General features: G+C 43.9%; 1 protein-coding gene across 3 annotated transcripts in view; it reads left to right on the forward strand.

Annotated features, from left to right (window-relative positions):
- Nucleotides 1-25,427, forward strand: part of LOC148888047 (FRAS1-related extracellular matrix protein 2-like) — a 127,401-nt gene that overhangs the window by 85,284 nt on the left and 16,690 nt on the right. For 2 of the 3 annotated variants that reach the window (XR_016117155.1, XM_089013687.1), the window contains exons 7-14: nucleotides 13,173-13,322; nucleotides 15,141-15,350; nucleotides 15,428-15,625; nucleotides 16,654-16,818; nucleotides 16,895-17,077; nucleotides 17,147-17,277; nucleotides 21,481-21,636; nucleotides 23,006-23,309. Coding sequence is in view for 2 of the 3 variants with exons in the window: in XM_089013687.1 (XP_088869813.1) it covers nucleotides 13,173-13,322; nucleotides 15,141-15,350; nucleotides 15,428-15,625; nucleotides 16,654-16,818; nucleotides 16,895-17,077; nucleotides 17,147-17,277; nucleotides 21,481-21,636; nucleotides 23,006-23,309 (1,497 nt within the window). In the remaining variant the exon portion in view is untranslated. The remainder of the gene's footprint in view (nucleotides 1-13,172; nucleotides 13,323-15,140; nucleotides 15,351-15,427; nucleotides 15,626-16,653; nucleotides 16,819-16,894; nucleotides 17,078-17,146; nucleotides 17,278-21,480; nucleotides 21,637-23,005; nucleotides 23,310-25,427) is intronic. The other variant, XM_089013688.1, reaches the window with a different exon arrangement.

Below are 25,427 nucleotides of genomic sequence, written 5' to 3' on the forward strand. Positions count from 1 at the left end.
GGCACTCTGATTGTCTGAGTCTTTGTTTTAAATACCTCAAACTGCTCCCACCTCCATTTACATAGCTTAAATCCTCCGACTTTACTCTTTGCCCGCAAAAGACCGCAAGGATTTGTATGCGTATGGGGATTAAAGGAGGCGCGCGGATCATCGCGGCTCTCTCGGGGTAATCCACACGTTCGATCTGAGGAGTCACGAGGACATTGTGAAGCAACAAAAGAAAGTGTGCAAGTCAAAGGGAAAACATGAAGTGGGGGAGACGTTTGCTAAGGAACGAAAGACCTAAGGGAATGCAAAAGATGATGGCGTAATTAGCAAGAAGCCTGCTTTGTGTGTGCCTGTGAAGGTCACGAGCATTACATTGAACCAGCATTGAATTTGATCAAATGTCCAAATCAAATTCTGCACCAAGGTCTGAGCCGTAGTGTCATTATTTCTCAGAACCTTTATCCATACACAGTTGGTAAATTGTCAAATACGACCCTTTTATTTAACAAACGCAGTCAAAAGAAATCATCGTCATTCCTTTGAAATGACCAGCCTAAAACAACCATGACATAAATTCAGACCCCCATTGTATTTGAGAGTTAAATTCTCTTCTTTTCCTTCCGGCTTTTCTCTTCAGGCGTTGCCACATCAAATCATTGTCCTCCATCTTACCCGGTTTTGTGCATCCTCATCTCTCACACTAGCGACCTGCATGTCCTCTTTGAAACATCCATAAACCTCCTCTTTGGTCTTCCTCTCGGTCTCCTACCTGGAAGTTCAAGGCTCAGCATCCTTCTCCCAATATAGTCACTCTTTCTCCTCTGGACATGTCCACCCATCCAAGGCCTCGAATATGAGTTGTCCCTCTAATGTACTCATTCCTGGTCCGATCCAACCTGGTCACTCCCAAATCATCAGAATCAGAAAATCTTTAATCGTCCCACAATGGGGAAATTTGCATTCCACAGCAGAAATTTGAAAGGGGATGGGGTGGGGGGGGGGTGAAAGGAGAGAAAACAAGGTATTCTAAGCATACTAAAAATGTCAGCATACTGAGATGTATACTGTAAATGTGCAAAACAGTTTCATAAAAAAACTGTACATAGTGCAAGTATCAAGAAATATATATTTTTATTATATGTAGCTGTATTGCATCAACACATATTTACAGTACAAGAGTCTAGTTTTTTTTCCCAGTGATGATTGAGAATTGAGAAGCCTGACAGCAGTCGGTAGGAACGAGCGGCGGTACCTCTCCTTCTTGCGGCGCGGGTTTCATAGTCTCTGGCCGAAGGAGCTACCCAGTGCTGTCAGGGTGGACAAGAGGAAGAACGGCACTTATAAATGAAATGTATTATTATTATTATTATTATTATTATAGGCTCCAGCAACCCCCGCGACCCTAATGAGGAATAAGCGGTACGGAAAATGAGATGAGATGAGAGATGAGATTATTATTATTATTATTATTTGAACAAAGCAGTGCGCCACAACTCACATTCAAGACACACCTCTTACTTTGTTGTCATCAAATCCACGAGCAAATTTATCTGCGGCGACCGTAATCGGCGAGAAGATGAAAGCCAATCGCCGTTACTTTGTCTTAATAAATCGACAGGTAAAGGCTGGCCAGAGAACTCAAAGACAAAATTCGATCACCCTAACCTCGTTTGAATGAACCCAACTGCACATTGATACGGTCACTGATCGTCGCTACGGTCCTATTTTTTCCTCATACAGCTCTACTCTCACCGCCTTTGCCTCGATTCACCTTCTATTGCATCTTAGAAACTCACGCTCAGGTCAGAGCCGCCTATCGACTGCCTTGAAATCCCGAGCGGCGTTCTTGGCAGCCATGTTTACAAGCGGTTTGCTCGGATGGACAGCCGTCCTAGGAATCAGGCTCGGGCTCCCAGCCGCAGACTGGGCCCATCTGTGCTGCGAGCAGTTTCTCCGCAGACTTGCCCTTTCTTGCTGAGGTAATTATTCATGGCTATCGCCCCCCACCCCCCTCGCATCCGGATGCGCGTCAAGCCGCTGTCAGAACGCTCGGAGAACAAGATGGTACTTGCGGCGTTTATCGTTAATTCTCCAGGTTCTGAAGGTATGATTAGGACTTGCAATGCAGACGGCGTGTTTCTGTGTGTGTGCGGGAGGTTCCGCACAGGAAAGAATTGCAGACTGTTATTATTCCTCCCCTCCAATTTGTAAACAGCTGTCCAATGCACTTAAACGGACTGACCTACAGTATTTTCAACAGAGTGAATGGCCTGAAAGACTCAGTAAAGTCGAAAATGCTATTGACTTTGTTTACATAATTGCAAGTGTACTTTGTTTAAATAAGCCGTAGAATATAATAAACGGAGGCATACATTCAATGACATAAAAAAAACGATTAGCGATTAGTCACTCATTTTTGACTGCGCTTGCTTTGCCTTCATTGTTGTAAAATTATCAAACAAAGATTCACAAGTATATGAGAGTACGATCACTAATTGTTCTTTGAGTCGAGGAAGCAATTGGACATTGAACGCAATATTTGGTGCAGAGCGACTATATTAGCCAAGAAAGTTTGAGTTGGCATCTTTCAATAATCGATAAAGCTGAAGTGAAGAAAAGTGCTTAAGATTGGTTAACTGTGTCTTTTGTGTTGTGTAATATTTACTTTGACTTCGGAGTGGCGCCACAAAGTGGCTGCCTTTACAGCAGCTCCAATATTGTGTTATTACTCTCTAATAGTGAATTTCTACACTGTGAGATCAATAAAAGTTATATAATATAATATAATATAATATAATATAATATAATATAATATAATATAATATAATATAATATAATATATCCAAATTGTCCCTAGGTGTGAGTGTGAGAGTGACTGTTGTATGACTTTGTGTGCCCTGCGATTGGCTGGCAACCAATTCAGGGTGTCCCCCGCCTCGTGCCCGAAGACAGCTGAGATAGGCTCCAGCAACCCCTGCGACCCTAATTAGGAATAAACGGTACGGAAAATGAGATGAGATGAGAGATAATATAATATAATATAATATAATATAATATAATATAATATAATATAATATAATATAATATAATATAATATAATATAATAATAATATAATATAATAATAACAATAATAATAAGAGTAACAGTAACAATAACAATAACAACAATCTTCTCTTCCTTTCGGCTTTTCCCTTCAGGGGTCGCCACAGCGAATCAATGTCCTCCATCTATCCCGGTTTTGTGCATCCTCTTCTCTCACACCAGCTACCTTCGTGTCCTCTTTGACCACATCCATAAACCTCCTCTTCGGTCTTCCTCTCGGTCTCCTGCCTGGCAGTTCAAGGCTCAGCATCCTTCTCCCGATATAGTCACTCTCTCTCTCACTACTCATTCCTGATCCTATCCAACCTGGTCACTCCCAAAGAAAACCTCAACATCTTCAGCTCTGCTACCTCCAGCTCTGCTTCCTGTCTTTTCTTCAGTGGCACTGTCTCCAGTCCAAACATCATGGCTGGTCTCACCACTGTTTTATACACTTTTCCTTTGATCCTAGCTGAAACCCTTCTATCACACATCACACCTGACATTTTTCTCCAGCCGCTCCAGCCTGCCTGGAAACGCTTCTTCACCTCTTTTCCACACTCTCCATTGCTCTGGACAGTTGATCCCAAGTAGTTAAAATCATCCACCTTCTTTATTTCTTCTCCCTGTAGCATGACTCTTGCACTTGGATCCCTCTCATTCACACACATATATTCCGTCTTGCTGCGACTGATCTTCATTCCTCTCATTTCCAGGGCATATCTCCACATCTCTATTTTATCTGTCACCTGTTCCCTGTTCTCACTACAGATCACAATGTCATCTGCAAACATCATGGTCCAAGGATATTCTTGTCTAACATCGTCTGTCAGCCTGTCCATCACCATAGAAAATAAGAAGGGGCTCAGAGCTGACCCCTGGTGGAGTCCCACCTCCACCTTGAATTCCTCAGTCACACCGACAGCACACCTCACAACCGTCTTACAGTCAACATACATGTCTTGCACTGCTCTGACATACTTTTCCGTCACTCCAGACTTTGTCATGCAATACCACAGCTCTTCTCTGGGCACCCTGTTGTGCGCTTTCTCCAGATCTACAAAGACACAATGCAATTCCTTCTGACCTTCTCTGTACTTCTCTATCAGCATCCTTAAAGCAAACACTGCATCTGTCATACTCTTTTTTGGCATGAAGCCATACTGCTGCTCACAAATGTTCACTTCTGCTCTTAGTCTTGCTTCAATTACTCTTTCCCAGAGTTTCATTGTATGGCTCATCAACTTTATTCCTCTGTAATTAGTACAACTCTGCACATCTCCTTTGTTCTTAAAAATGGGCACGAGTACACTTCGTCTCCATTCTTCAGGCATCTGTTCACTATCTAAGATCTTGTTGAATAACCCAGTCAGGAACACCACCACCACCTCTCCAAGACACTTCCATACCTCGATTGGTAAATCATCAGGCCCGAGTGCCTTTCCCCCCTTCATCCTCTTCAGCGCCCTCCTCACTTCATCCTTGCTAATGTTTGCTATGTATTGGTCCACAACAGTCACATCTTCTACTCTTTGTTCCTTCTCATTTTCCTCATTCATCAGTTCTTCAAAGTACTCTTTTCATCTTGCCATCACACTACTGGCACCTGTTAATACATTGCCATCTCTATCCTTAATCACCCGAACCTGCTGCAGGTCCTTACCATTTTTGTCTCTCTGTCTCGCCAGCCTGTAAAGATCAGTCTCACTTTCCTTGCTGTCCAGCCGAGCATACAAGTCATCATAGGCCTCTTGTTTGGCCATTGCCACCTTTACTTTAACTGTGCGCTGCATCTCCTTGTACTGCTGTGTCCTCTTGTCCGTCTTCTCAGTGTCCCATTGCTTCTTTGCTAACCTCTTTCTCTGTATACACTCCTGCACCTCCCCATTCCACCACCAAGTCTCCTTATCTACCTTTCTTCCACTCGATACACCAAGTACTTTCCGACCTGTGTCTCTGATTATGTTCGCTGTAGTTTGCCTGTCATCTGGAAGGACCTCTTGCCCACCCAGTGCTTGTCTTACCTCGTTCCTAAATGTCAAGCAACACTCTTCCTATTTCAACTTTCACCATTTTGTCCTCACTTCAGCCTTTGGTTTCTTCATCTTCCTCACTGCCAGCGTCATCCTACGCACCACCAACCTATTCTGTCTGGCTACACTCTCACCAACCACTACTTTGCAGTCACTGATTTCCTTTAGATGGCGCCGTTGACGCAAAATGTAGTCTACCTGTGTACTTCTGCCTCCACTCTTATATATCACACTATGTTCCTGTCTCTTCTGAAAGAAAGTATTCACAATAGCCATTTCCATTCTCTTAGCAAAGTCAACCACCATCTGTCCTTCAGCGTTCCTCATCTGGAGTCCAAACCTGCCTATCACCTCCTCATCATCTTTGTTTCCTGTGCCAACATGTCCATTGAAGTCTCCACCAATTACAACCCTCTCACTTCTCGGGATGATCTGTATGACTTCATCAAAGTCCAACCAAAATTTCTCCTTCTCCGCCAGCTCACATCCTACTTGTGGGGCATACCCACAAACGACATTGAACATCACGCCTTCAATTTCTAGCTTCAGACTCATCATTCTATCTGAGACTCTTTTTACGTCTGAGGCATTCCTAACAAACTCCTCTTTTAAGATAACCCCAACTCCATTTCTCTTCTGTCTTCACCATGATAGAACAACTTAAACCCTGATCCTAAGCTTCTCGCCTTACTCCCTTTCCACCTGGTCTCCTGGACACACAGTATGTCCACCTTCCTTCTCTGCATCATGTCAACCAGCTCTCGACCTTTACCTGTCATTATATCTACATTCAAAGTTCCTACTCTCAGTTCTATACTCTTGGCGTTCAATTTCTCTCTTTTCCTCCAGGCACACATCCTCCCTCTCCTTCTTCGACCAACAGTAGTCAATTTTTCACTGGCACCCTGAAGGTCAACAGTACCAATGGCGGCCATTGACCGATCTGGTACGGGATTCAGAGGTTTGATTCGCATATTTGTCAGCTAATAATAATAATAATAATAATAATAATAATAATAATAATAATAATAATAATATTACATGTCATTTAGAAGCACCTTTCAAAACTCTCAAGGTCACTTTACAGTCACAGGATAAGGATATCTAATAGATGGATAGCTAGATAGCTAGCGAACCAGCTACATAGCTAATAGATAGCAAATAATAATATAATCTGAACTAAAATGAAGTTGCAGTTTGCTACGCCTTGTCATAAAGCAGAGAAGTATCAGCAACAGTAACGGTCCAAACGATGATTCAAATCCAAAAACGGGTACAAATGAGCATGAAATTTTTTAGTTTATATGTCGCTTTTGTTCATATGTCGCTTATACAAATTGGCGTGCCTCGTCGTCATGAAAAGTTGACTTTTCCTTAGCCGTTTTTGTCTGGAGCGCAGAAGGGGCAGGGGAGCTCCTGCCTCGGTTCAATTGAATTTTGCCATTCCAAAAGCCACTTTGCACCGTGGGGGTGTCACATAAAGTTCAAGTGGATTCTCACAGCCGGTCCACAACTCCTCCAGGGAGTGGGGGGGATGATGGCATGCCCACTCGCCACTTTGTTTCATGTCCACATGTATGCAGCGGGAGAATTATTTCCTGCGACGATGCCAATCGGGCACCGACGTCGAAGCAATTTTGCATGAATCGAACCATAAACATCAAATTCATTGAAAACAATCCTCCCTTTTGTTTTTTTTCCATTTACCCTTTTGACTTTTGGTGAAGCAGCGTATGGCTCACTGACTCCCAAGGAACAATAAAAACGGAACAGGAAGTTTTTTTTTTCTGATGTTGTTTTTAGAATGAATGAACATTCCTCGCATAATTGGCAGCCTCGCCTGGGGTGGTCTAAATGCAGATAATCCACATTCATACTCAAGTAACTGGAGATGCTCGGCGGGTTTACCTTACACTTAATGAGTCGACCACTCTTTGAAGATCCCCCACCCACCACAACTGCCGTTGCCGGCTATAAGCCGCGCAGAGCCCCCTTGCCAGCCTCGCTACGACATGATCTGATTACTCCTGGCATTGGCGGGCGGATGCAGGCGCCCCAAACCATATTTGTTTGCTTTCTCAGTGTGGGATGGGTGGGTGAGGTGCAATCTGGCACCTGTCACAACTTTTGATGCGGGGTTCATTGTCCTGCCAAGCTTGCAACGACAGACGCAAGCACAACTCTTTTTCGTCCTGTCGCGGGCACATCCGCCGAGTAGATGGTTGGACTAAAATACAAAAATGTCAAGGGTTTACCTTGAATGTCTTTGTTACCTTTCCATCTTGTGCTACTTTGGAAGTAGGAGCTGTACAACGACTTTTGAATTAGTTCGCTGAGTGTGGAACGCAGAGATATCTCCCCGCTTTATGCGAGCAGTCACAATTTTACCTTTTTTATTATAATAATAATAATTGGATTGGATGTACCTTTATTTGTCTCACATTGGAGAAATTTACATTTCACAGAAGCAAAGTTATGAAAGGAAGAGGAAAGGAAAGAAAGAAGTAGAAAAACAAAGTACAGGAACTGCTGGAAAGGCAGCCACTCTCGCGGTGCTATCTTGAAGTAAAAAAAAAACTAACAAAAAAAACAAAAATAACAAAACATGACAACACAAAGACACGAGAGTCATTCATTCTTCAGCACTTGCTGTACCCTCTTTGTGACATGAAGCAGTTGTAGATGAAAGAGGAGAGGATCAAAGCATCATTTTCAGCAGTGGATCAGGGACGTCATGGTGGAATGTGCCTGTCTACTACAAGCTAAATGTTGAAAGCAAACACACAGCTGTAGCATCCATTGACGAAGAGTCTGTCTCACATCTCCTGTCCCATGTAAATCCACTTCAATTCCAAGCTGCGACAGTTCCACATATGCATCGGCACTCAATAATAATACATTTCATTTCTAAGCGGCTTTCAAAACTCTCAAGGTCACTTTACAGTCACAGGATATTCTGAATGTAATCCAGATCACCAGATTTAGTTTGACACTGAAAGCTTTTTTTTCTTCTTTAATCCTGATTTTTACACCTCAAGAAAATGACGTCTATTTTTTCCCCCATCTTTGGCTGTGAATATCATTGTATGTAGTTTGTTAGCTTGGAAAATATGTATGTATGTATGTATGTATGTATGTATGTATGTATGTATGTATGTATGTATGTATGTATGTATGTATGTATGTATGTATGTATGTATGTAGTTAGTTAGTTAGTTAGTTAGTTAGTTAGTTAGTTAGTTAGTTAGTTGCTTATGTATTTGCTAATTTACTGTAAAACAGTAAAATACTGGTGACATACAAACTTTTGTGCTCTCTTAATACATTGTGTGCTTTAATTGTATTTTTTTGCCCAAAATGTGTCTAAAAAACGAAAAGAAAAAAAAGGAAAAAAAATCATGTCCCGAAATGCTATAAAAACATGCCCTGGTGGTGTTTAAAAGTGGGGTTTCTGTATTGCGCATTTCATTTTATTTGGATGTCTGTTCCTGTGATGTAGTGAGGCATACTCTAGCTGTTTGGAGAAAACATATTCTAACCCATAAATACGAGGGAATGAGATGGAAAAACTTCTTATTCTTATCGTTTTCTTATGCCGGTGTGCAAACACTTTCACTGCGCACAGTTTGGAAAATGGAAAGAAGCGTGGTGGTGTGTTTGGACCAGGGGTCCCCCAAATTTTTCCTGTGCGGGCCACATAACTTTTCCCTTCTGTGATGGCGGGGGCGATGTCAGTTTGTAACAGAAAAAGTGTGACGATCGTAGGGGAGCTTAAAAAAATGTTTTCCAGACAGCCACACATAACCAAATAACCCTTTCCAGGTTCTTTACAGAAAAAAAGTCAGGAAAGAAATAATTGGATTGGATTGGATATGCCTTTATTAGGCTCACAGTGGAGAAATTTACATTTCACAGCAGCAAAGTGATGAAAGGAATGAAAGTAGAAAAACGAAATACATGAGCTGCTGGAAAGGCAGCCACTCTCGCGGCGCCGTCTTGAGACAAAAAAAGAACAAAAAAAAACTAAATAATAAATAATATGACAGCATAGAGACAATATGACAAAACAAAGACACACACACACACACACAAATAATAACACTAATAATGAAATAAATAATAACTAAATAACCCTCTCTGAGTTCTTCAGAGAAAAAAAAATCAGGAAATGAATAACACTATTTATGAAATAAATAATAACTAAATAAATCTCTCTGTGTTCTTCATAGAAAAAAAGCCATGGAACATTAACTTTCTGTTGTGCCATGCATAATCTTAACAGATAAATGTTCAGCTCAGTTGTCAGAGCAGAATCTCTCTGGCACATGTGAGCAGTCTCTTAAAGTTCTTGTTCCTTCCTTATAATCCTTTTGTAGGTTCCAGTAGGCTTGTAGACTTGTAGACTAGATCAACTTCCCTGTGAAAACCACAAAGGAAGCAGATTGAGAAAGTGAACTAAGTGATACAGCACCTACACAGCACAATACATTTCACTACCAGTATGGCTGTAAATATGGATTTTATCTCAGTAGATTTTATTATGATTATATTTGTTTATGCTCAGAATGACTCATTCAAGTCAGAAAAGTGAGCTTACCTATGTATGTTCATCAGTGTGAACTGTGGGTCTGCATCTGGCTGGTGAGAAGTTGAATATCAGGTTCCATTCTAGTTACAGCCAGTCTCAAGCACTGATGCAAATGTTCATCTGTCAATCTTGATCTCATCGGAGATTTCAACAGTTTCATGCGAGAAAAGCTTTTCTCGCAGATATACGTGCTGCCAAAAACTGTGGACATTTTCATTGCGCGATTTTTGATGTTTGGATATGTGTCGTTTGGGAGGTTAATGAGACTGTTGGGCTTGAATGCGTCTTTCAGAACATCACAGTTCTGTAACTCAGGTTCAACATCTTCATGGTTTGGTACACTTGGTCAAAAATATTCTCTCCCGTTGTAGTGCCTTTGAGACTTTGGAGGGCTGCCAGCCCCTCGCATATCTCAAAGTTTGCGCTAACTGCACGAATAAAAATGAGCAGTTGCGCTGTCTTGCACGTCCATGCTCTCGTCCAGTGCTAATGAAAAAAAAGTCAAATCCTTTCGTGTTCTGCTGCAGCTGGGTATATACATTACTCCCAATTTCTTCACCGCGTCTGGTGATTGTACTCGCCAACAGATTTACGGCATTATATGCATATTTCTTCTCGGGACACAACTCCTCCGCGACAGCATCCATACATTTCTTAACAAACTCTCCGGCCGTGAAATGCTTACCGCTGCTTGCTATCAGCTTAGCAACCCGAAAGCTGGCCTGAACGGATGCCTTCTTTAGCTGAGCTTGGCGTACAAATGTATTCTGCTGAGATAGTAGTCCACTTTTCGCTTTGAGAGTTTGTCTGCTCGTATTTGGCCTTGCAAGCTATCGTACTTGTCTTTGTGACAGGATTCATAGTGTCGGCGAAGATTGTATTCTTTGAATACCGCCACTGCCTCTTGACAGATGAGACAAACAGCCTTTTCTTTGCATTGAACATAAAAATAATCATTTGTCCACTGCAGGTTAAATGATGTTATCTTTCTTTGCTCTAGTGCTCGGCTTCCCTCAGATAACCCAATCTTCGCACAGCCACTGTCGTATTTTATCCTACGATCTCTCCCGCTACCACGGCAGCCCTTATTGACACCCCCTTGCCTCCCCTTCACTCAACCCCACTCGCCGCACACACATCGCCACCGCTGAAGTAGCCTCTCCATGTGCTCGGTGCCATTGTCATGGAAACAACAACCCTGCCCATGGCGGTCACCATTCTCTTCATTGTGTTTATTCCGTCGTCTTTCACGGCGGCCTCCAACGAGGAACGAACACGCAAGCTTTGTTCCTTGTGGCACCGCATTGGAGAGCGAGCATTTGGGCCCAGTAGAACGGTTTCAGATCGAACACGAGATCTAATGTCACTCTTTGACCAAGTTGAACCGGACTATACAAAACGCACGAATGAATTAGGTTCCCTTTTTGCACAAGCAAGCTGGCATCTTAGAGTTTTTATTGTTGTTTTATTTATGTGTGTATTTATTTCGCCTGTGTAAACTCTCAGTCGTTCAAGAGTAGTCCATCGATGAGAAGGTTTCTTCAGCCGTCATCTGTACTGTACTTTGATGGTGTCGTACGTTTCACATCGTCAGCGAACTAATATTTGTGTCAGCGAACTAATATTTGCTGTTAGTTCTGGACTAACTATATATATATATATATCTTTCTCTGTCTTTTGTTTTTACTGCAGTCAGCTCACCTTAAAGCTTAAAGCTCACCTCACACATATGTTGTGGAAAATGGGAGCAATGTCAAAATAGCTTTGTTAGCCAGCATGTAGAACTCCTTGGCAGCTGCCAACCAAAAACTGTCCAAAGGTAGATCAGCAATGGTTAGCTTGAGGCCACGATCTTGTCTACACACACACAGGCCAGCACCTTGCCTGTTTCCCCGTTTGTTGACGCAGGTGAACAAAGTATTCCACATTTTTATTTTGAACTGAGGGGTGTTTCGTTTGGAGATGGCTTTTACGCTTACTTGGGACCATAGCGCTGTTTGGATTGGATTGGATTGGATTGGATATGCCTTTATTAGTCTCACAGTGGAGAAATTTACATTTCACAGCAGCAAAGTGATGAAAGGAATGAAAGTAGAAAAACAACTGTTGGAGAGCTTTCCACCACAGACCAAGCACAATGGAGTCGGTGCCGCTGCATCTCCGGTAAAAGTAAATCCAAATGAGACATAGCTTTCGTTGTGTTGCCAGAAACTTTGCTCGACGTCACTGTCTTTGCTTTTCGTGTTACCTCCATCCATACTAGGGCCTTCATTTGGGTCCGGGTTTTGTCCGGGGTCCACTTCTGAGTTAGCATTTTTCCTCTTCAAAAACCTCTCCATCGCTTTCACCGTCGTCCCTCTAGCCACAATCTGCACTTGCCGCGCTATCCCTGCGTCACTAATTCGCTTGTCTCAAAGCGAATTAGTGACGCACAACTACCCGCTGTTGCCACATGCTGGTATGGAAGAGTACTACATGATTACTCTGCCAGGCGCTAGACTGCACAGGCACACGCGGCACACCTGACAATATCTCGTGGCACAGTGGTGTGCCGCGGCACACTGGTTGAAAAACACTGATCCAGACCATCAAAGAAATGCGACTCACCATAAGTCTCGTACAGATTGTTCTGGAAACTATGGGCATATATATCCCTACTGTCCAGACGTGGCGGTGCCAGACTCTGCTATGATAGGTCCCTGCCCTCAGGTTGGGGGGAGCAGAGGACTATTCCCTGAGGCTACACTGATTACTTCTATTGTCCTGCCTGATTATGTGGTCTACGACTGGCCTGATTGCCCCATTTGCTCTGGTATCACCTTATCAGCATAACTAAGGCTATGTGGTCTCAGAAGTCTTTTGTAAGAACGATCCAAATTAAATCTCAATTTAGTGAAGGGTTTTGCTGTTTGAAGAAAATAGCTTCTTTTACTCCCCTTTCAAACCATCTATTTTCTTTCGTAAATATTTTAACATCACTGTCGTCAAATGTGTGGTTGCTAGCTTTTAGGTGCATTTGTATGTGCATTTGTTTTTATTTATTTATATTTGTTTTTGTTTGTTTGTGTTGGTTTATTTATTTATGTTTATTGATGTATTCATTTTTTTAATGTTGCCTTTTGTCTTTTCAAAATTCATCATACATGAAATTAGCATTTAAAAAATGTATTTTGTATTTTCCCAGCTCGTCTGGCATCAAAATTGCTTTGACCTTTGTGTGAGCTAAATGTGCAAAAAAACACAGAAATCGGGATATGGGCAAATACTTTATTTCACTGTACCGTATGTTCCATGTATTGTCATGTAATGTAATTTTTGGTGCTTGCAAACGTAGCCCCCCTTCAATCATGTTCCCAGGAAGCAAGAGAGTCCTACTTAAAGTGCTCCAATTACAGTGTGTCCTCCACTGTTGTGAGGCAGCCAAGAGAAGATTACAGTGTAGTATTGCGTCCTGATGTACGCGTCCGTCCCTTTTTTGCAGCCCCCGTCTTCTACTTCGGTGACACCAACTACCACGTCGATGAGAGTTACGGCTTCGTGGAGGTTCATGTGTGGAGGACGGGAAGCGATCTGTCCAAAGCTGGGACCATCACGGTGCGCTCTCGAAAGACGGATCCGATCTCAGCGGAGGGTACGTGTCTGGACAAAGTTTTAGCTTTAGGTGCGAAGTCAAACATAAACAATCATTGTCACCCTTTGTGGTCTCAAGGCTGGAAATGCGGGGTGACTGACCTGTAGAATGTCAACAAAGCCCAAGGCTCTGTGTTCGGCCCCTTTTCTGTTGAGGAAATGTAGCCGTTTGTGACACAAACGCCAATGCGATAGAGAGTGAAGCTTTCGAGATTTCTTCCGATTGTCGATTTGCCGTCTTCTCCAGCGTTTCTCACATCCACTATTATCTCATCCCTTCAGGCTCCTGTGCCTCCCCCGCCGCCGCTGTCTTTCGCTCAGACTCCCTCAACTGCATCTTAACCTCGCGAGTAACTAACCATCTAATCGTATGCAAACGCTCACTCACTCACATTTGGGTCGGTCGTAAGAACATGAGGAAAGCCTGTGGGCTTTTTGTTGTTTTGTTGTTTTTGTCTTGTTATTGTGTTTTCTTTTGTCACTTTATGTTGTTGTGCGTCCTGTGGAACGGATATGGATTGTTTTTCAGCATTTTTGGCTACGACAATCATCAAGGAGAAGACTGTGCTGAGCGGTTGCGCCTTTTCGGCAGCATGAATATGCCAGTACTCTTTGTGAATGGAGGAATGTCCGGTGCCATTCGACTGTCATCGCTGGACACCAAAGGGGCCATTGTGCCTTTTTTGCACCTGTAATGGGCAGCATCTTCACAGCCCCGCTTTGTTCACCGGAAAGGTCGGTGGTGTTGGTCAGTCTGCGGTTGGATGGATGCATGGCTTGAGGAGCCTGCGATAAGAAGAAAGGAGCGTCAGCGCAGAGCGCCGATGCGTATGTGGAACTGTCGCGGCTTGGAATTGAAGCGGATTTATGTGGGACAGGAGATGTGAGACAATGTCTTTTTGTCAATGGATGCTACAGCTTCGTGTTTGCTTTCAACATTTAGCTTGTTGTAGATGTGCAAATTCCACCATGACGTCTCTGATCCACTGCTGAAATGGATGCTTTGATCCTCTCCTCTTTCATCTAGAACTGCTTCATGTCATCACAAAGAGGATACAGCAAGTCCTGAAGAATGAATGACTCTGTGTGTTTGTGTTGTCATATTATTTGTTATTTGTTTTTTTTTTGTTTTTTTTTTCCCAAGATGGCGGCACGTGAACACGCAGCGGCTCCCCTCTCCCGGCAAATTGACGTTTTCATGTTATTATGTTTGTTAAAGTCATTATAAGTGCCTTGCATGCTGGGTCCGAGAGGACAGTCATTTCATATGTGCTGTATGTCATGCATATTAGCATATTTGACAATAAAGCTGACTTTGACTTTTTTGACTTTTGACGGCCTAATCTAAGCTGTCTCTTCAAAGTGAGCGTGGAAATGAGGATATTTACATGACGGTCAAACACCAGGTGGCACAATCACTCCGGGCCATTTTTAGACCCTTGATTTGAACGAAACTCTTTTGATTCTAAACACACATTTCACAATGTCAGTTTTTCCCACAAAGAAACTTTAAAAAAAATGTTTTTATTCAATTATTCGATCCATCTTAGAAGATGCCCCAATTGACGACCGCGGCAATGTTTTGAAGCGTGCTAGATATGGTCACGTTACGAGAATGCAAAATGCGAACAAATGTGATGACATTTGAATTAAAATTCTTCAGAGTACATTCTCCAACAAATTAAATGTGAGCTATGTCTTGAATATAATTTGTGAAGATGAAGCAGGGAGGGAGATGGGGGGGTTATTTTACTGTACATCCCTTGAGCACTCTGTCTTGTCAATCACGCCTCACTCGTGAATTTTTGTCGCCGGACAGCTGGAGCGGATTACGTAGGGATCAGCCGGAATCTGGACTTTGTGCCGGGCGTCACCATGCAGACATTGCGGGTGACCATCCTAGACGACCTGGGCCAGCCCGTGCTGGAGGGCCCCGAGCGGTTTGAGCTGGTGCTGCAGATGCCCATGAATGGCCTGCTCGGGGAGCCCGCAAAGGCTGTCGTCCTCATCAATGACTCGGTGTCCGACCGTAAGAGAAGATCTTTAAGTATGGATCAATTATCTATTGTCATTTATTGATGCGGTTTGACCTTGTTTTGGATTCAGTGCCAAAAGTGCAGTTCCGCGACACTGTCTACGTGGGCTACGAGAAGTCTGGGCGGATTTCGGCAAAGGTGTACCGTAGCGGTGCCATCAACCACAAGTCCACGGTGCGATGCTACAGCAGGCAAGGGACGGCCCAGGTCATGATGGACTTTGTCGAGAGGCCCAACACGGACGCTTCCATCATTACCTTCCTACCAGGTGGCCAATGACAAAATGGCGATAACATTAGGAACGGCTACCCAAATGAAATGACTTATGCTCAGTGACAAGACTATTATTATTATTATTATTATTATTATTATTATTATTATTATTATTATTATTATTATTATTATTACAGTAAAGTCTCGTTATATCGATATTCAAGGGAGTCCGAAAAAATATCGATATAACCGGGACTATCGATATATCCGACCCTGTTTGCATGTAATTTTCTCCGTGCGTGCATAGAAATAGTATCGATATAACCAGGACTATCGATAGTATCCGATATCGATATAACGAGACTTTACTGTATTATTATTATTATTATTATTATTATTATTATTATTATTATTATTATTATTATTGTTGTTGTTGTTGTTGGGGTAAGTTCGTGTAGCGAATTACCCCAACATGTCCAATGTTCAATGTTCACTTCTGCTTTTAGTCTAGCTTCAACTACTCTTTCCCAGAGTTTCATTGGATGGCTCATCAACTTTATTCCTCTGTAGTTAGTACAACTCTACACATCTCCTTTCTTCTTAAAAATGGGTGCGAGTACACTTCTTCTCCATTCTTCAGGCATCTGTTCACCAATTGCATTATTATTATTATTATTTGTTTGTTCATTTTATTCATTAATTTTCCGATCCCCTTCATCTTTACAAGGGTCGCGGCTGATGCTATAAACTTTCCCAGCCGTCATTAGGCACTAGAACCGGTTGCCAGCCAATCAACTATCCGTGATCACACTCGCACCTGGGGACAATTTTTAATTGTTCAATTAGCCTGTTGTGCGTCTTTTTGGAATGTGGGAGGAAACCGGAGGACTCGGAGCAAACGCACAAGGCCCAGGGAGAACATGCAAACTCCACAAAGGGAGGGCGGAGCGGGGATCGAACTCACGACCTTTGCTCTGTGAGGTCGACGCGGTAACCACTAGTCCACCAGTCTGAACTTTTTTTTTAAAGAAAGGTATTTTCCAGGAATAAATACTCATAGCTGGTGGTTGTGGATTTCCTCAGGGGAGGTGGAGCAGCCTTGCATCCTGGAGTTGGTTGACGACACGGACCACGAAGAAGAGGAAGAGCTGCGCCTCGTGCTCGGAAGCCCCAAAAGCGATTCTCCCTTTGGCGCATCCATCGGGCGGCAGAACGAAACACTAATCAGAATCAAAGATGATGCAGACAGTAAGTAAGATCATATTCTATCTTTACCCAATGTGAAAATGTGTTTGCGCTGTGACGTCGGGATTTGCTTCCTCAGAGCCCATCATCAAATTTGGCGAGACCAAATTCAGTGTGAACGAACCCAAGGAACGAGGCCAAGTGTCCGTGGTGAGAATCCCCGTGCTGCGCGTGGGGGACCCCTCCAAGGCATCCGTCGTCCGGGTCCACACCAAAGACGGATCTGCCACCTCGGGGGAGGACTACAATCCCATATCGGAAGGTAAGCGAGGGCAGGACTGAGCCCAACCGACGTGGTGATACTTCAGGTGGCACTTTTGTCTCTCCATAGAGCTCATCTTTCGAGAAGGCGACAAGCTGCGCTATGTGGAGGTGGAGGTTTTATATGACGGTGTCAGAGAGATGAGGGAAGCCTTCACCGCCCACCTGAAACCGGATGAGAACATGGTGGCGGAGACACAGGTACGCAAATGTTTTAGGGTACCTTGTTGTCATAACCCATGCCAACTTTTGAGCTATTTGTCATATGAAAGAGAATTCCATATGAATAATGACACAATGTAATTATTATTCCACCCCGTTCTGTCACTGGCGACGTTGCAAATTCCATGAAACAAAAATCCAAACATTCTCGGTGGATATGTGGAGGGATAATCAGGAATAAAATGGAGCAGAATCTGTTCGATGCGAAAAGGTTTACTTGAAGTGTAACAAAACAAGAGGAGGTTTAATAGATTTCAATTTGCTTAGTCGTTTTTAAATAAATCAACAAATAACGGAGATTGTCCTGAATAAATAAAAACAGCTGGATATATTTCAGCCAAATGCTATCCTGAAAAGTACTGTATTTTCCACTGTATAAGGCGCACCCTAAAGCCTTGATTTTCTTCAAAAGATGACCCTGCGCCTTTTACGCATGTGAAGTAATATTGATCCACAACAGGTCTCGCAAACTACTGTCAGCATCCACTGACTCAATTTCCCCCTGTAGAAGAAGTAGTGCGTAACCTCTATTGTGGCGCATTATTATGTGGTGTACCCTACATTTGGAAAACCTTTATATATTTATATATCTTCTTTTCCTTTCGTCTTTTCCCTTCAGGGGTCGCCATAGCGAATCAATGTCCTCCATCTATCCCGGTTTTGTGCATCTTTTTCACACCAGCTACCTTCATGTCCTCTTTGACCACATCCATAAACCTCCTCTTCGGTCTTCCTCTCGGTCTCCTGCCTGGCAGTTCAAGGCTCAGCATCCTTCTCCCGATATAGTCACTCTCTCCTCTGGACATGTCCAAACCATCTCAGTCTGGCCTATCTCACTTTCTCTCCAAAGCCTCTAAAATGAGTTGTCCCTCTAATGTACTCATTCCTGATCCTATCCAACCTGGTCACTCCCAAAGAAAACCTCAACATCTTCAGCTCTGCTACCTCCAGCTCTGCTTCCTGTCTTTTCGTCAGTGGCACTGTCTCCAGTCAAAACATCATGGCTGGTCTCACTACCGTTTTATATACTTCATCCTAGCTGAAATCCTTCTATTACACATCACACCTAACATTTTTCTCCAGCTGTTCCAGCCTGTCTGGACACGCTTCTTCACCTCTTTTCCACACTCTCCATTGCTCTAGAGTCTGGACAGTTGACCCCAAGTACTTAAAATCCTCCACCTTCTTTATCTCATCTCCCTGTAGCATCACTCTTGTACTTGAATCCCTCTCATTCACACATATTCCGTCGTGCTGCGACTGATCTTCATTCTTCTCCTTTCCAGGGCATATCTCCACATCTCTAGTTACTCCGCCACCTGTACGCTGTTCTCGCTACAGATCACAATGTCATCTGCAAACATCATGGTCCAATGAGATTCTTGTCTAACTTCGTCTGTCAGGCTGTCCATCACCATAGCAAATAAAAAGGGGCTCAGAGCTGACCCCTGGTGGAGTCCCACCTCCACTTTGAATTCCTCAGTCACACAGACAGCACACCTCACAACTGTCTTACAGTCATGATACATGTCTCTAGTTACTCCGCCACTTGTACGCTGTTCTCGCTACAGATCACAATGTCATCTGCAAACATCATGGTCCAAGGAGATTCTTGTCTTACATCGTCTGTCAGCCTGTCCATCACCATAGCAAACAAGAAGGGGCTCAGAGCTGACCCCTGGTGGAATCCCACCTCCACCTTGAATTCCTCAGTCATACCGACAGCACACCTCACAGCACAGTCATGGTACATGTCTTGCATCGCTCTGACATACTTTACTGTCACTCCAGACTTCCTCATGCAATACCACAGCTCTTCTCTGGGCACCCTGTCGTACGCTTTCTCCAGATCTACAAAGACACAATGCAAATCCTTCTGACCTTCTCTGTACTTCTCTATCAGCATTCTTAAAGCAAACACTGCATCTGTCGTACTATTTTTGGGCATGAAGCCATACTGCTGCTAACAAATGTTCACTTCTGCTTTTAGTCTAGCTTCAACTACTCTTTCCCAGAGTTTCATTGGATGGCTCATCAACTTTATTCCTCTGTAGTTAGTACAACTGTACACATTTCCTTTCTTCTTAAAAATGGGTGCGAGTACACTTCTTCTCCATTCTTCAGGCATCTGTTCACCATCTAAGATCTTGTTGAATAACCCAGTCAGGAACACCGCCGCCACCTCTCCAAAACACTTCCATACCTTGGTTGGTAAATCATCAGGCCTTTCCCCCCTTCATCCTCTTAAGCGCCCTCCTCACTTGCAAATGTTTGCTACGTCTTGGTCCACAACAGTCATATCTTCTACTCTTTGCTCCTGCTCATTTTCCTCATTCATCAATTCTTCAAAGTACTCTTTCTATCTTGCCATCACACTACTGGCACCTGTTAATACATTGCCATCTCTATCCTTAATCACCCAAACCTGCTGCAGGTCCTTACCGTCTTTGTCTCTCTGTCTCGCCAGCCTGTAAAGATCAGTCTCGCCTTCCTTGCTGTCCAGCCGAGCATCCAAATCATTATAGGCCTCTTGTTTGGCTTTTGCCACCTTTACTTTAACCGTGCGCTGCATCTCCTTGTACTGCTGTCTCCTCTCATCAGTCCTCTCAGTGTCCCACTTCTTCTAACCTTTTTCTCTGTATACACTCCTGCACCTCCCCATCCCACCACCAAGTCTCCACTCTGCTAAACCAGCTGAATGACTTCTTCGCCCGCTTTGAGGCAGATAATAGCACTCCAGCACAGAAGAACCCACCACCTCCCGACGAACAGGTGCTGATACTGTCCCAGGATAGCACGAGGCGATCCCTCAGAGCGACCAACGCACGCAAAGCCCCAGGTCCCGACGGTATTGCTGGCCGTGTGTCTGAGAGACTGCGCTGAGGAGCTCACAGATGTCTTCACGGATATCTTCAACACCTCTCTGAGCCATGCCGTTGTGCCCACGTGCCTCAAAGCCACCACCATCATCCCTTAGAAGTCGGAGGACCCGGAGAAAACCCACGCGGGACCGGGAAGAACATGTAAACTCCACACAGGGAGGCCGGACCGGGACGCTCTCTGCACTGTGAAGCCGGTGTGCTAACCACTCGACTACCGGGCCGCCCAACAGTACTTTATATATTTATATATTATATTTGGAAATTGTTTTCATTCATTGAAGGTGCGCCTTATAAATGGAAAAGTTTGAAAATAGACCATTCATTGGGGGTGCAACTTATACTCCGGTGCGGCTAAAACAGTCTTCTTTTCCTTTTGGCTTTTCCCTTCAAGGGGTCGCCACAGCGAATCGGTGTCCTCCATCTTCAGAGGTTTTGGCCAAGTTTTTACGTTGGATGCCCTTCCTAACAAAACCCTCTGTATTTATCCGGGCTTGTGATACAGTAGCACATTTATCATACATAAAATAAAGTATATTTTGTGTAGTTTTAAGGCTTATTTAGTCGAAAATTATGTTTTATGGGGACCTGGAAACTGATTATTCTCATTTTTAATGGTTTCTTATGGGAAATAAATGTTTGGCAGATGAACTTTTTGCCTTACACACATTTTGGGAAACAATTAAGTTTGTAAACTGAGGTATCACTGTATATAAATATGTAAAAAAAATCATAGTGCAAAGTATAAAAGTGTAAACAGTACAGTGTAAAGCAAATTTGATTGGATTTTTATTAGTCTCGCAGTGGAAAAATTTACATATGATATATGATATACATGTACATAACTGCATTTACTCTACATAAGGTGGCTGTGCTATTTATAATGTATAAATGTATTATTTGTTCACTCATGTAATTACAACAATAACTGCATTTCTCTTTTTTTAAGAAAAGTAACAATAGGCACAATGAATTTAAAATAAGTCAAATTTAACCCACAATGTAGAAGGGTTGAAATTTAAGAAAACCGAACTTTCAAAGTAATATTTTTTCTGGGGAAATTTTTTTTATTAAACAGCGCAAGCAGCGGGCATTGGGCAGCGAGAGTGAGCCGTCGAATGAGAGAAGCGGCGCATTTGGTTTGTTCACATGAATAATACATTCGATACATGTGCACGGTTGACTGGCAAACTGTACATGAAGAGATACTTTGTATGCAGAAGTGTACATCTGGAAAGATTCGAATCAGTGGCGCAGTGCTTAAAATTAACTTTCCGCTTCCCCTTTGCTTTTCCCTCCCCAGCTGACCAAAGCCATCATTTACATCGAGGAGAGCAACAGCATGGCAGATGTTACCTTCCCCTCGGTGCCCAGGGTGCTGTCTTTGCTTCACTACGACGACTTCGACAGGCGCAGAGATGCTCGCCCCGTGGCCGGCTACCCCGTCGTCTGTGTCACCGTATGTCTTTCGTCCATTCTAATCCAAGCCATTCCCGTCTCACCTTTGGGTTCAAATAATCGTCACCAACCAATACTTCTGCCTGGCAGGGAAACCATCGCACTGAAATGGTGGCGAAATATTGTCCTTTTTGAGCTAGTGTGGGGAGCGGCGTTTTAGATTGGAGACACTTAATGGAGGATTGGCTGACTCCAAGCTGAAGTGCATTACTAAAATGAGAGCCATTTTTTTACACATATTAAAAAATAAATAAATTAAAAAAGAAGAGTAACTGAGGAATAGTGGAGCAGGCCTTACAGCAATCAACATTTTCTGACATATTCAATAACATTCTCCCGCGCATGCACACACAGACCCACGCACACATACACACTCACACACTCGCACACACACACACGGATGCTCACCTCTAAAACATTGGCAATGGCAGTTACAAATACACAGACAAAGCCGTTTTCGCAGTGGTGGGCTGCTAGCCTAAAATATCAGAATCACAGAATGATTAATTCTATTTTGTCCATAAATTCTTATTAAATAATTTCAAATTGTCTTCCAGCTTCCTTTCATTACTTTTCCTCTATCGCGCTGCTTCCAGATGTGCGTTTTTGTATTTAAGCATTTAACCAATCACATTTCAGCCATCAGATGTGACCAGGGTCAGAAATGACGCTCTCGCATTAAATGAGGTGCAAATGACTCTGTTGCTTTTAACTCATCTCTGTTGCTTTAACCAATCAGATTTTGAGTTGGTGATGCACAGAGACTGCTTGCAGGCCTGGCTAACGGAGTTTTCTCAAACTATGATTGGATAGTCACCAGTCAATCATTGTCTCACCAGCCCCTGGTGACAACTTGAACAGTTTAAAGACAATATTTCTTTCTTCACAAGTTATTTCCTGGCTAAAGGGACCCTCTAGTAAATCACACCACACTTTATTGACAGATGCAGCACTATTGAAGGCCCAGGGGTGATATGCAAAGGTCCGCCACTGCGTCTTCGATATCTATGAACATAAATAATAATAATAATAGTCACCCAACGTCATATATCCACTTTGTGCTGAAAAAAATGCTGGAGTACGATCCTGCTTGAAGTGCGGGCATCCGCTCACAGTGTGGATGATATGCAATCGCTGGCTGGCTCCAACACGATTGCGTCCAAATCTACAATTACAACACACACAGGAGGAAGTGCTGGAAATTGTGGCTGCCGTTCAGGATGCGACCCGCCCAGAAATGTGTCCATAAAAAGTTGTTTGTACAAATCATGTTGGGGATTGTCTACGCGCGGAAGACTTTGTCGTGAAAAAGTCTAGACAAGCCCGCGAGCTATGGTTGTTTGAAATTTTATTTCCCCTCCTTGCCACAGGCGTGTAACCTCAAATACCCAGACTACGACAAAACGGGCTCCATCTGCGTGAGCGAGAACATCAACAACACTCTGACACGCTACCGCTGGCTCGTCAGCGCCCCCCAAGGCCCGGACGGCGTCACCGGCCCGATGCGCGAGGTGGACTTCAACACCTTCTTCACCTCCTCCAAGCTCATCACGCTGGACGCCATCTACTTCCAGGCGGGCTCCAGGGTCCAATGCGCTGCCAGGGCCGTCAACACGGATGGCGACGAAGGGCTGGAGCTCAGCAGCCCCGTGGTGACCATCAGTACGGACGAGGGTGAGTCTGAATGATCTTTTTTGATACCTCTGCCAGAGGAGGAGGGGGGCGGTGGGGTTGTGGTATGATTATTGAAAACAAATAAATAAACATTTATTTATTTGAGTTGTTTTTGTTTCTTTCAATAATAGGTCGACTACATTAGATTAGGTTAATCTCATTGAATCTAATGAATGATGTCGGCCATTTTGGTCAGCGTCAATACATTGTTAATGTCATGAAAACTAATTAGAAAAAAACGTCTGTGTAAGCTCTCGGTCGTACAAGAGTGGTCCATTGATGCAAAGGTTTCTTCAGCCGTTATCTGTACTTCTTTGAATGTGTCGGACGTTTCGCCTGTTATCCAAAAGGTTTCGTCAGCTAACTAAAATTTGCTGGTCCTATGGCCCTATATATATATATATAAATCCTCGTCTCACCCCTCATGGGTGGTGTCTGTCCCCCATTTTAGCTCGGGTCCTCTACCAGAGGCCAGGAAGCTTGAGGGTTCTGCGCAGCATCCGTGCTGTTCCCAGCACTGTGCTTTTCTGGACCGAGATATTCGATGTTGTTCCCGGGATCTGTTGCAACCACTCGTCGAGTTTGGGGGTCACTGCCCCGAGTGCTCCGACCACCACAGGCACGACTGTCACCTTTACCTTCCAGGCTCTCTCCAGCTCCTCTCTGAGCCCTTGGTATTTCTCGATTTTCTCATGTTCCTTCTTTGTGATGTTTCCATCACTCGGGACCGCTACATCCACGACAACGGCTTTCTTTATCTATGACCACAGTATCTGGTTGGTTGGCCATTACCATCTTGTCAGTCTGTATCTGGAAGTCCCACAGGACCTTTGCTCGGTCATTCTCTACTACCTTGGGAGGTGTTTCCCATTTTGACCTTGGGGTTTCCAGTCCATACTCTGCACAGATGTTTCGGTAGACTATACACCTGGTTATGGCGCTCCATGTAGGCTTTCCCTGCCAGCATCTTACACCCTGCAGTTATGTGTTGGATTGTCTCAGGTGCCACTTTGCACAACCTACACCTTGGGTCTTGTCTGGTGTGGTATATCCCTGCCTCTATGGCTCTGGTGTTCAGGGCCTGCTCTTGGGCAGCCAGGATGAGTGCCTCTGTGCTGTCCTTTAGGCCAGCCCTCTCTAGCCACTGATAGGACTTATTGAGATCAGCCACTTCTGCTATGGTTCGGTGGTACATCCCGTGTAGGGGCTTTTCCTCCCATGATTGTCCCTCTTCCAGCACCTCATCCTCTGTTCCCCATTGACTGAGACATTCTCTGAGTACATCATCCGTTGGAGCCTTCTCTTTGATGTATTCATGGAGCTTGGATGTTTCATCCTGGACAGTGGCTCTCACACTCACTAGTCCCCGGCCTCCTTCATTACGGCTTGTGTACAGTCTCAGGGTGCTGGACTTGGGATGGAACCCTCCGTGCATGGTGAGGAGTTTTCGGGTCTTAACATCCGTGGTCTGAATCTCTTCCTTTGGCCACCTTATTATTCCTGCAGGGTATCTGATCACTGGCAGGGCATAGCTGTTTATTGCCCGGGTCTTGTTCTTGCCATTGAGCTGGCTTCTGAGGACTTGCCTCACCCGCTGGAGGTATTTGGTCGTAGCCGCTTTCCTTGTTGCTAATTCGAGGTTGCCATTGGCCTGTGGTATACCGAGGTACTTGTAGCTGTTTTCAATGTCTGCTATTGTTCCTTCAGGGAGTGAGACCCCTTCAGTGTGAACTACCTTGCCCCTCTTAGTCACCATCCGACTACATTTCTCCAGCCCGAATGACATTCCGATATCACTGCTGTAGATCCTGGTTGTGTGGATCAGGGAGTCTATGTCCCTTTCGCTCTTAGCATACAGCTTGATGTCATCCATGTAGAGGAGGTGACTGATCGTAGCTCCATTTCTGAGGCGGTATCCATAGCCTGTCTTGGCGATTATCTGGCTGAGGGGGTTCAGTCCTATGCAGAACAGCAGTGGGGAGAGTGCATCACCTTGGTATATGCCACATTTGATGGACACTTGCGTTAGTGGCTTGCCATTGGCTTCAAGTGTGGTTTTCCACATCCTCATCGAGTTTGCAACGAAGGCTCTCAGGGTCCTGTTGACCTTATACAACT

Source organism: Hippocampus bargibanti, linkage group LG14 (assembly GCF_051943395.1).
Source record: "Hippocampus bargibanti isolate YZ-2025 linkage group LG14, ASM5194339v1, whole genome shotgun sequence".
Classification (NCBI taxonomy): domain Eukaryota; kingdom Metazoa; phylum Chordata; class Actinopteri; order Syngnathiformes; family Syngnathidae; genus Hippocampus; species Hippocampus bargibanti.